The 12,595-nt window shown below is 46.9% G+C and overlaps 1 protein-coding gene across 1 annotated transcript in view; it reads left to right on the plus strand.

The window, feature by feature from the left end:
- Positions 1-12,595, plus strand: part of LOC118231057 (coiled-coil domain-containing protein 171-like) — a 70,273-nt gene that overhangs the window by 41,206 nt on the left and 16,472 nt on the right. Inside the window, 1 exon segment of the mRNA XM_035424493.1 lies at positions 9,256-9,387. Coding sequence (XP_035280384.1) covers positions 9,256-9,387 — 132 coding nt within the window.

Genomic DNA, 12,595 nt, shown 5'->3' on the forward strand with positions numbered 1-12,595 from the left:
TTTCAAGTGTCAGAGCCCGAAAATATATTCCTTCAGATATGCTGGATCCCTGGTGTTGCTGCACTGTGTGGACAAAGGCTTTCATTTTGAGTGCCCCCCCATCCCCCCCCCCCCCCCCACACCAAACCCAACCAGGAGCCAAACAGAATGCAGCCCCAGTCCCAGTCTTTGTTTGCCGTTTGTTTAACCTTAAGGTTTTTCCCCCCTCAGTGCCGCTGATATTAAAAACCTATGGGAAAGGGAAAGCAGGCCTTGTTGGGCTGTCAGTACCAAACCGCATTTTAAACGCGCGCGGGGGGGGGGGGGGGGGCGCGATGGGGGGGTGGAGTTGGCGGAGTTGGCCACGGGAACATGTGGCTCTGATAGCGCTTGTGGTTTGTATCGTTACTGGCGAAGACGGTGGGAGGCGATCTGAAGACGTGGATCCCTCCCTCTCTCCCTCTCTCCCTCTCTCCTTCTCTCCCTCTCTCCTCCTCCTGTGCAGTCCTACTCCTAATTTACTCCCGTTGTGTCCATTACGCAGCTGCTGTCCTGTTTGTGATTACGCTCTTCCAGGTCCTGATATTTTTATTATGTAGTTTTGTGCTGCACTGCCTGCAGATTTACCTTTTGAGTCTGTGAACATTAGTTGAAAAACAGCATTTTTGCCAGAATCTAACCACTGCTTTTCTCTTCAAATTACGTTTCTCAGATAAGAAAAGCCTTGTTGAGCGCTCCTTGGATAGCTGTTCCAGTGTGATACTCAGAATTAGCCTCATTTCCATTCCATTTCCACAGTTTCTCTTCAGATATTACCAACCATTTTTCACATTTTACAACGGGAACAAAGTACATTTTAAAATAAGAAAAAAGTTTCCATGCAGTATCCTCTGAATTTCGGGGGAAGCTCGTAGGGGCGCGAGGTTCCAGGAAAGGGACCTGCAGCCTCATGAATCACTCCTCACGCCATCGCAGAGGCTCGGCTGCCTCGAACCCTTCTGCACACGCCCTGAAGCATCAGCTCCTTTAGGTGTAACTGCACGTAGCTGCACGTGTAGCGTGTGTATTGTTACATGTGTGATCCGCCGGTAACACACGCACACACACTCTGCTTCGTGAGCCCGGAATTTCGGCGGGATTGGAAACTGGCGGAACAAAGGCGCTAACGGTGTTTCCAGCGAGAGACGGAAGGACTGACCTTTTACACGATTCTCAGTTAGAGGAGAAAAGAGAGAGAGAGGAGAAGAGAGAGAGAGAGAGGAGAAAGAGAAAGAGAGAGAGAGGAGAAAGGAGAGAGAGAGAGGAGAAGAGAGAGAGGAGAAAGAGAGAGAGGAGAGAAAGAGAGAGAGAGAGAGGAGAAAGGAGAGAGAGAGAGGAGAAAAGAGAGAGAGGGGCGGGCGACTCCCCGACGCGCGTCCAGCTCCGTCTCCTCTCCGGAACATCTGTCCGCGGTTGCCGTGGTTTCCCCCGCGGGGTCGCGCGCTCGGGACGGGGAAGGGTGCGAGCCGTCATTAGCCGGCCAGCTGTGCTGTCATCGCCGCCGTCCCCGTGACCCCCCCCCCCCCCTTCCCTTCGCCGTCCCTGTGACCCCCCCCCTCCGCCGCCACCCCCCGGGACACTGGAGACCTTGAAGGGCGGAGAGTGAAGCCCCTTATAGATTATCCATGAAGGACACTTGTCTGGTCCCGTGCCCCCACGCCCCCCCGAACACCCCCCGCGCTCCCCCCTCACCCCGGTCTCGTCCGCCCTGCCAGAGATCAGGTGAAGCTTTTATCAGGCCTGTCAATCAAACGCGGAACATGTTTCCCCCGGTCCCGCATCTCCCCCACACCTTTGTGTGCGTCTGTTTCCGAGCGGCCGCTCGATGCTGCTCTGCGCTGCTCCACGCGCTGCTGCTCCACGCTGCTGCTCTGCGCTGCTGCTCCACGCTGCTGCTCTGCGCTGCTCTGCGTGATGCTGCTCCGCGCTGCTCTGCGCTGCTGCTCCGCGCTGCTGTGCGTGCAGTCTGTCAGGGAGGCCGGGTCTGAGCTCACCCGTCCGGCTGCTCGACTTTTATTAAAACTGGAATATGTAGGTAAAGGGTTTTTATTGCTTCGGCACGTTGTTCTGAAGTCTGAACTGAACTGAATTTGCCGGCAGTAAGTAACAGTGATAGTGACAGCAGAAATTTGATTATTTTGATTGTTCAAGTAAAAAAAATAATTCAGCGTTAATTATTTGAGTATAATAAAAATATCATAATGAATCCTCTGATCCTCAGTGGTGTTTGGTAAGTACTTTTTGGCTGATGATGGCTGTACCCAGCTGCCGGTTAGTAAACATGACAAAATGGAACTAAACAGCGATTTGAGAAAAGTTATCCCATTTCATTTTCTCTGACACGGGATGGCAGGTATTTCACTTACCCCGCAGTCCTCCTTTCATTAGCGAGCCTGGCCCGGGAGGGGAAGCGAGGGGTTTTTTTTTTGTGAAGCGCGAGCGGGTCGGTCTGGCGGAGCGGTGCTGGAGGACGGTGCGGTCTTGCGCTCCTTCCCCGTTGCGCACCGCGGTCCAGCCAGCGCCCCTCCCCGCGCCCCTCCACGCGCCCCGCGGTCTGAGATTTGATTTTGGGTCGAGGGATTCAGTGGCGCAGGAGGTCTGGTAAAATTGATAAAAGTCTCCCTCCCCTGGCGATGATCCGGTCTGGTCCCCCGCCGGTCGCTGGGTTAGGGTAATTCCTCCCCATAACCTTCCGGGAGCTCGGGGGGGTGGGGGGTGTGGGGGCGGGGGGATTGGGCTCCGCGGGCTTGAGTGGAGAGCCCGGTCTGGCCTGGGAGCTGCACACGGCCGCCACACGCAAACGGTGCGGGGCTGTAATTACTCTCCGAGCGGAGACCAGCGCTGGGGGCCGTCCCGGGAAACTAATACAAACCCCCCCCCCCCCCCCGATGACCAATCTGCAGATACCAGGGACTGGAGAACCTCGTTACTGATTCTGACGATGTCGGGACATTTCCTGCCCATCTGATCTTTGTCATAGTTTCATTTTTAACAGTTGCTAAAAGGGGTCGCCTTGAAAATGCGTTCAGTCATTGTTATTAGACTCGTTTGTAGTTCTGACCTGGAAGTGGATGGCTTGTAAACATGGCATAATTAAGTCAGTAAAAAAAGAAGAAAAAAAAAAGAAGAAGAATGCAGGTGTCGGGGTGTTCATGTTGACAGGTTTCCCTTTACTCTGAAGGGCACGTTGAATATATCAAATGCGTAAAAGTGAAAAGTAATATCCCCTGAATCAGCGTGAGTATTGTCCCGTTTGTGTGAGCAGTGAGATACGCGGCTGGCGGGTGAGGGCAGAGGAGGCCATGCAAGGTGAGGAAGGCCCACATGAGCGCCCGCAGGATTTTTCCACACGGATGCTAAAGCAGAATAAAAACGGGAAGGCGCTCGCTGATGGCTGATTTAGTGCAGGGTAAATGGCTCTTCAGCCATCTTTATTCTCTTAGAGGACGTGAGCGGAGACCTCCCTGTTACAGCAGGCCTGGGCCGGGGCTGCAGGGCTGGGCAGGGGCTGCAGGGCTGGGCAGGGGCTTCTGCTCCAGGTGCTTTTGCAGGCTCGCTCATTTCCTTTCTGTGTCTTAAAATGATCTTTCTGCGAGCGCCTGTAAATAATTGTTCTCAGTGGCTGCAGCTCATTGCTTACTCTCTCCTCCATAATTACTCTCTGCTAATGATCTGCATAACGGGACTAATCTTTATGTGGGAATTAGCAGGGCCGTCTATTTGCTCCATTTATTTGATATTACAAAAGAAACCTTTTTTAAATTATTATTATTATTATTATTATGGAACAGAAGTGTGCATAACATTGCAACTGTGGTTCACAATATGGATTTATAGAGTATTGATGAATGGGCATAAATTGATTTTTTTAAAATATTTCATTCATAAACACTTTAAATTTGACAAAGTACCGCCTGTTTGTTTTTAAATTATTACCACAAATAGGGGTAAAATATGAATGACAACCTGCAAATAAATTGAGTAATAGATTATGAAGACCTGTATGATGGGTTATAGTGCTATATTTATTTCAGAGAAACCAATGTCAAAGCTTTAACATTGAAACAAACAAAATATGACAACTAAAGCCATTTCAGTTTAACCAATAAACCAAAATATGACAATTAAAACAATTTCAGTCTGACCAGTAACCCAGAACACTGCAATATCATCTGCAAATGGAAGTATCAATATAAGTATTTTTGACCTCTTTTTAGAATGTGTAATATTTTTTATTTTTTATTTTTAGCTTTGGAATAGGAAATGTGACCTTAGAATTAAGCACACTTCAGAAATTACAGTCACACCGCGTGTGAACCGAGTATATTTCAACGACAATGTAGGGCATAAACAGATTAATTTCCTGCCGGTTTAATTACGCGGGGTAATTGTGAGACTGCAGACGCTCGGTGGAAACCCGGGAAAGTAACCGTCTTAATTACTTCTGGAGTGAGTTCCGTTGTCCGTGCGCAGTAATCCCGTATTTATTGTGTTGTCCTCTCGTATTTGGTCATTTTTGCCCCCCCCCCCCCCCCCCCCCCCCGTAGAGTCCGGTGCGCTGTGGTGTCAGCTGAGCATTGTTATTCCCGCCCCGACCCGCGCGCTGTGTACATTGTTCTCAGCCGTTATTGGCTGTGTGCTTTTGTACTCCGACACCACCAGCAGCCTCCCTGGTGGCTTTTGTCACAGAAGAAAGAGAATCATCAATATCCCGGTTAAACTCGACTTTCAAAGCTGATCGCGCCTCGTTCGGGGGCCTCCAATTTAATGAATTTTCTTTGATTCCGCGCAAGTTTTTAAACATCAAACAATAAATCGGCCAGGGTGCAGTAAAATATTTAGATCTATTGACTGTGGTTCAAAAATGTAGAAGGCAAAACTCTGGTGGATTGATGTTGATGCATTCTGAGCACTTTAATCCACATGAGCGTTTCTTTTTATCTGTTCAGCTCGTGCAAAAAGGAGGGGAGAAGGGCCTGGAGAATATTCGCAGACATGTAGCAACTTTTTTTAATTACACCTTTGCTGCAATTTTTTTAAAGCCATCTTTTGAGAAATATGTTTTTTTTTTTTTTTGTTCTGATTATCTTGTACTGTCCAACCTCTAGAGCAGCATTCTCAAAGAGACTCCCCATAAGCGAGGTGCATCGCAGGTTTTGAAGGCAACCTTGAAAAGTAATAAAATGACATTATTGAAGAGCACACTATTGGTGTTTGTTGGCCATAGGTATCGACAAAATGTCCTCATTCCGACCCGCAGCGTCCACCCCACTGTAGCAAAACCGACAAGATTAAAAGCGCCGGAATGCCTATCACAGACTCTTATTTTTAAGGGGAAGTAGGAGAGAATATACGATTTTCTTTATGGATACTGTGCGCCTTTTCCCCGCCCTGTGCTTTGTGGTGGTAAAATCTGGCTGAATTGTGTGTGTGTTTTTCTCTAAATGAATCGGTTGCTTTGGATCCTGCTTCAGATTTATGAATCCTCAGCAGCTGAGCCCCGCTGCCAGTTTCGGGGAGAAGTTCCTCCGTCAGCCGAACGGGCGAAGCGAGGGGGAAGCTTTCGATCTTACCCTGTGCAGCGGGCTGCCCTGATTTACTGCCGCGTTCCGGGGGGGTCGGGGGGGTAATAAATTAGACTGTGTGCTGTATGCAAGCGTGTTTGCTCGACTTGACAGGGCAGCGCTGACGTTAAACATCTGCTGTGTGATTCATTCTGCGCTCGCGACGGTGTGCCACCCGAAGCCTGCTGCAGCCACACTGGCACACTGGCACGCTCAAACGCAGCTCTCATCGTCCACGCCACGCCACGCATGCCTCGCGACCGTGCAGTTATTCTCCTCTCCCACTGCAGTCGTTTTAACAAAGTGACTCACATGCTTTGGCTGTGCCGAGTGTGTGTGTGTGTGTGTGTGAGTGTGTGTGAGTGTGTGTGAGTGTGTGTGAGTGTGTGTGAGTGTGTGTGAGTGTGTGCGTGCGTGCGTGCGTGCGTGCGTCTGTGTGTGTGCGTGCGTGCGTGCGTGCGTGCGTGGCAAGTCTGCTCTGTTCTGTGGGGTTCAGTTTTTGTTTCTAACTCCCCGGCTCGGTGTCTGTGTTCCCCTGTCTAATTTCTGCAGATCTGTGAAACGGGAATATGGCTCAGAGTCAGTGTTGTAGAGGGCAAGGGCTTTACCGTTAGTTTCCCTTTTAAAGTGAGCAAAAAAGAGTTATACAGCAATTTCACCCAAAATCATCGTAATGTCTGTATTGTATATAAGAGAAAAAATATCCCTTGTCATGTGAAGTCTTATCTTAAAATTGTATCTCATATAATTTACGTGTGGTCATATATTTTAAGCTTCTGCTTTAGGGCTATAATTAGATGGTAATTTGATACGTCTTTTAAATTAATTTAATAATCCGGATCCTTTATTTAATTTCTGTTTGATTATGTAAGTGCGTTTGTCTGAGTGGTGTAAATGTGGTGTTGGTAGAGTTTTCTCTTGAACAGCGCGATCAGAAGCGGTGTGATTGATGCTGCCCATCAGTCGCCTCTGCTTATCAATTTGTATTTAAAACAAATTACTGCTGGTGTGGAGGGTGTAATGCATGTTAACCAGCGCAGGATAACTACTTATTGACCTGGCCAATAAGGCTGGCCTGCCGCTCATTTTGGTCCACTTTATTTCATGGAGATGAGTTAGCTGGTATTTCCTGCAGTCCTCAGATTTTAAAGTTACGTTCTGATGGTGTTTAGTAAGCAGAGTCATTCCATTTTCTTATGCTGCCTGCAGGACGGTCTGTTTCTGATCTGATGAGTTGAACAATTTTTTTTATTTTAATAGTGTCATGGAAGAATTAAAAAAAAAATTTTTTTTATTCAGGTTCAATATAAGCCATACTGGAAAACAAACTGCACATTACAAAAGAACTGAGGTGTTGGAAACCAGCCGTTTGTTTGGTGTGGTTAGGTACCTGGAATTGCCCAGATGTGTGTGCAGCTGTACACCCGGTCGTTATTTCATTATTGTACATCATTATATCGTTGTTTCGATAACTTATTCAGCAAACGCAAAGGAGCTGAAGAAGAGGTTCTGCAGGTCAGCTGTTAGACGCGAGCCTGTAAAAATCTCATGTGCTCGCCGAGGAGCATGGCATCGGCACGGCCAGGGCGGGAAGTGTCCACGGCAGAGACAGGAATTACGGCATCCTTATATTCCTGTTTTTCTGGGAATATTTTTTTTTTTGTTTAAATTTTTCAGCATTTGTAAGTCATTGAGACGCAGGCTCAGACGGGTCGGTGTGCGGTGCACACGCGTTCCTTATGTGTGTGATGTGCACGCGTTCCTTATGTGTGTGCGGTGCACACGCGGTCCTTATGTGTGTGATGCACACACGGTCCTTATGTGTGTGCGGTGCACACGCGTTCCTTATGTGTGTGATGCACACGCGTTCCTAACGTGTGAGACCCGTGATGTTTGGCGTGTTGGGATGTTGGTGCGCTCCCCTGCTTTCCCGTCCTCGTTTCTGCAGTAACGCTCTGCGCTCTTCTCCAGCGCTGTTGCAGTACCCGTTATCCTCCAATAGGTGGCACTGTGATACTTGAAAGCCTCGGCGGGTTGCCGTGCAGCCTTGTGGAGTCGGCTCGCAGGAGTCCTGCACGTCTGGCTCTTTGATTGGGCTATCGCTGTTGGGAAGGAGTGCTTTTGTTCTCCTGGCTGAAGTGTTCGCTCTCGGCTTCATAAACCAGAAAAGCATTAACTGTTTTCATCATGCTTAACAGCGGTAGTCCGACAACAATTTTCTGTTATGCGTTGAAGTTTTTAAAAAATGTTTTATTATTCTTCAATTCTTAAAGATCAAATGATGAACATTTAACACAACAAAGAGGGCCTGTAATGAATAGCCTTTTTATTTGTACATTTATTTTTGTATTTGCGAGCTGTTTAGTGGTGATTAGAGAGGCTGGACTCCTTAGGATGGCTAATGGTTTTCTAACATGGCTTTTGATGAACATTGGTGAAATTGTATAAATTATTCTGGTGTGTTTGCGGAGTGCTAATTAGTGTTGTTCTTTTGCAGTTGTGATACATAACTGAATGACTAAACAGATGCCAGTCGACAGTGAGTCGCGCGTTGAGTGAGCTGAATTTATTCTCCCTGACGTTCTGAGTGGGTCAGTACTGAATGTCCTGTATCATAACTTACAGTGAGGTCACGCACCCACGTATTGATTTAATCTTAACAAATCACAATTTAAGGGATGTTTTTAGGCTTTTTTTTCCCATCCTGTGTTGTTGTTGTCAAGTCCATAATTTGGAAACGGAAGCTCACTGTAGAGCATCCGACTCCAGTCCCACCCGCGCCTGAGCTGAATTTTGTAAGACTCCGTGGTTTTGGAAACAGAGACTGTGCCGTACAATCGAGCTGAGAAACGGGTCGTTCGGTTTTTGTTTTTTCTCATTTTGCCTCTCCTTCCAATATCGACAGGATTATTCCTCAAACTCTGACGGAACAGAAGAAGAATCCAGAGCACACAATGCAGATCTGACGGCGTCTCTCCCTCAAACCATTATCTGAATCCCCACTGAAAGCAATTAAAACGCAGCTCAAATCCAGGGGAGATAACGGGTTAAATTCCTGGCTGTGGCTTCGCTCTCCCCACAACTTTGTTTGTTTCATAACAAAGCTCAAGGTGGAGATTTATTGACTCTTGTCAAGTTCTCGATATGATGAAACTGCGTATGAACGTAAGGAGGGGGTTACAGTCGGGGGAAGAGGGAAATTAAGGCTCGGGTACAGTCTAACTGCAGAGCGCTTTGTGCTCAACTCAGAAGTGGCCAGTTTAAACAGGTGTGACATATTCTCAGACCGAACAAAAAAGTATGATTCCTTCCTTTCAGCAAATGCATAACTCTTGGGGAAAAAAAAAATTGTCCAGAGTTGAGAACAAAACTCGTCATAGCTAGACGGATGCTGATTTAAAAATAAATAACATTTAATGGAGTTTTGTTTTTTGTTTTTATTTCCTCTTAATGTCAGGTAAAGAAAGACACTTTTCCTCTTTAACATTCACTGCCTCTGCTCAGAATTAGATTTATTTGTGGGAAAAAAAAATCAATTAGTCCTAAATTTATTCATGGATTTCAGGCCAGGCGATCAATGCTTGTCCACTCAGCAGGCTCAAAGGGACCCAGTTCATCCCAGTTAATGTGTTTGAAGGGGAATTACCATTGATGTTGTTTTCTCTTCCTTTAGGTCAAAGAGCGCATCTTGCTGTCACGGTCGGCGGCCACCAGGGAGGACTTCACCCTCCAGTTACCCAGAGTGCACCTGGACGCGGCGGGCTCGGAGAGACTGACGGGCGGGCCGGAGCTGACGGCGTGTCAGGTTGGCGTCGTGCGTCAGAAAACCGCGCGCTTCGCTGAGACCCGTTAGGAGCGCGGGCGCCGTTAGGAACGGGTAACCAGGGTAACCAGCGCCGCGCTCCGCCGCGGTCCGTTAATAGGCCGGGATTACCGCCCTATCAGAGAGGCCGACAGGACATCTCCGCTCAAACGCGTCACCGAGGGCTTTAACGATCACTTCTGGACAACTTCATATTTCACGAGTAAATCAATTCGGCCCAGCTTGGCCACACGCCTGCATGCGTTATATAATGACTGAGTAAGGCGGATTTTTGAGATTAAATTTAATTTAATTAATTTCTATTTTTTTGAGTTGCCGCTGCATTAGTGGCTCAGCAGCTGAAGTGACTCCTCCAGCGCACTGGCCTGCAAGCCAGCGGCCATTTTACACTGCACTGGCCACACTGTACTACAGGAGAGAGCAAACACTGATCTCTGGAACGACGGATCTCTCTGACAAAAACAAACAAGAAAGTAGATTTCGTTTTGAGGGTACTGTGTCTTTACATTTGAAAGGTGTGGTTTTTTTTGGAATCTGTAGGTAGTTCCAAGATATCTTTAATTTAGTGTAACTTGTAAATGGGAACAGCACTGTATTTGTGACATAGTGACATAGTTACTGCGTTTTAATGAAGGCTCCTATAAGGGTGAAAATGTCTTCCGTGTGGCCTGCTGAGAATGACGCCCCCCCCAAAAGCTCCTGGTGCAGTTTTAAGGCTTTACTGCCCACATCACCGGTGATCTTTGCTCACGCAGAACTTCCTGCTCCTGACCGCTCCTTACGCAGCGTGATTTATATTTCTAGTAAATATATAACGCGTTCTCCTTCTAATAGTGTCATCATGAACATGATTAGTCCCCCCCCCCCCACCCCGCCCCCCTCCAGTTAAGTGAATGTACTGCAATCAGGATTTATATCACACTCTCCTCTGTGCATGGGCGTACTCTGCTGTGTTTAAGCTGGGTCAGTGTGTGTGTGTCTGCTGTTCGGGAGCAGAACAGAAGCAGGGTTTACATGGCTAACATCGCAGCGATGCAGTAAGTATTATAAGCGTGCCCTTTGTGCAGCGCGCGCTGCAGAAACAGACCGGCTCCTTCGTGTTTCTGGGCCCGGTGCGCGCGGACCTCTGTGCTGTATCATCAGACAGCTGGAGATGACCCACAGCGCCGCTGCAGCAGGTGTAGCTGGGGTCTCCGCCTGATCTGCTGAACTTTAGCCGTTGTTTTCAGTCAGCTGTAATTCTCTCATTTTTAGCACATGCGTGATAAAATCGAAAATATCCAAAATATGAGTTTTCTTCTTATGAAACGTCTGCTGAATGTTTGAACGTGGATTCCCAGCCTCTCTGAAGGCTTGATTTATTGACGAAATTTAAAGTATGAATGTATTTAAGTTTTCTTCTCTTCTGAGCTGTGGGTCATTGCAGTGTTTGATCACACTGTGGCATTCCTTTGTTTTTTTTAATTACAGACCGAATAAGTCAGTTTTATTTTCCATAGGCCACTGCAAAATTAGCCAATATGCATGAGTCAAGACCACTGTAGTAAATATTGTGTATTTACCATATATCTGAAATTATATAATTTTATAGGATCAAAAATACAACGCAGCACTTTGACAATAGAGGCACAAACCCTGGGCTCCATGTCTTTGGTATTAATGGTTTAATTTAGTCGAGAACTTTTTTTGTTTGTTTGAGCTCTAACGAAGCTTAGCTAAACCGTAATGAGCTGGTTTGTTTGGAGGGGTTGTGCTGCGGACACTGGAAAGCTGTGAGCTTTGATTTCCTTGGGTATGAAAATAGTCTGACATATTTTCAGAAGTTTAGGTACTGCTCATAGATGTGTTACAGGAGTTCCATCAGTAATTTGGGGGAAAACTTCTGTACGAATTCAGAGTGACATTATTTTCACAAAAAATATCCAAATTACAGAAAAAAAAGCTCTCAAGAAGAAGATCTAAGAGAAATGAATTGATCCAGAGATGGTGCTTTTAAAACTTCTGGCTGGTGTTCATTCACAGTGCAACATGGCCGGCATTTACTTCAGTTTGTGGTGATCTGAAAATGTCGGTGTGATCACAGTGGTTTTGTGAATGCACAGAAATAATGACATCACTAATTGCTACCCTGACACACTTTTGACACACCTGTGTTACCGTCCAGTGAAATCTGACGCACCTGTACAGTATCGCCATGGTCACCGCTGGCTGTGCGAGCATCAGTCTTACCTGCCAGGAGGATTACAGATGTGGAATCACGCTCAAGATCCTCCTGCGTACTCACTGCTCGAGTACATCCCTCTTCCTAAGGGACCTCGGGACGCTTTAGGTGCATTCCCTGGAGTTAAATACAATGTGCAGTGAGGCTCCAGCATGACAATTCAGGTTATTTTTTTTACAGTTGCACAAGTAATTCTGGCTGTTTAATACGTCTTCATGAATTCAGAAGAAAGTAAAAATGTCATGTGGAATTTCTGTCTCATATTGTCCTTTCACTTACAGAAATTTGAATTTCATTAGACTGCTGAAAGCCTGTCTGTAGACCGCGGGGTGTCAGGATGTCAAATCTCCTGCTCCCACAATCACCCCCCACCCCCCCTCGCACTCGACTTGGGCATCGGGTCAAACGCCAGTCACCAGCCTTTGATTAGTTCAGAAAAAATAAAAACTGGATCTCCTGCGATTGTGCAAAGCTGCAGAGTTTATTATGGCTTAGTGATCTGCTGATTGACTCCATTAGCTGTCAGTTACGGCGCTCTTAATGTCAGCTTGCCCGTGTAGCGCAGGGCGTGAAGGCTGATGAAGTTTCTCTGGCCGGCGCGGCTGACACGCCCGCGATCGAGCCGCCGCTCCCGGTTCTGCATGGCAGTCTAAGTGACAGCGCCGTGCAGCCATGAATATGCAAGTTCCACCTAAACGCGCGCGGAAATGGAAATGGAAAATAAGCATTTTTGTCCTCGAAGGTCATAACATTACCGCATTTAGCATATCTGTGAGAAGCGCGGGCTCTCTGTGAATTTGTTTTTTTTTTCCGGTGTGAAACAAGGAAACTTTATTTTTTATTTTTATATTATGCATTTTATTTTGTTCCTGTATTTCCTCACTCGGTCTGATAAGGAATTGCAAAGGAAATGCTATTTCAGAAGTATTCTGAAGAGCGCATTTGTAACCTTAGGATGTTCCAATGATA

The sequence above is a fragment of the Anguilla anguilla genome, chromosome 7, assembly GCF_013347855.1.
Source record: "Anguilla anguilla isolate fAngAng1 chromosome 7, fAngAng1.pri, whole genome shotgun sequence".
NCBI lineage: Eukaryota > Metazoa > Chordata > Actinopteri > Anguilliformes > Anguillidae > Anguilla > Anguilla anguilla.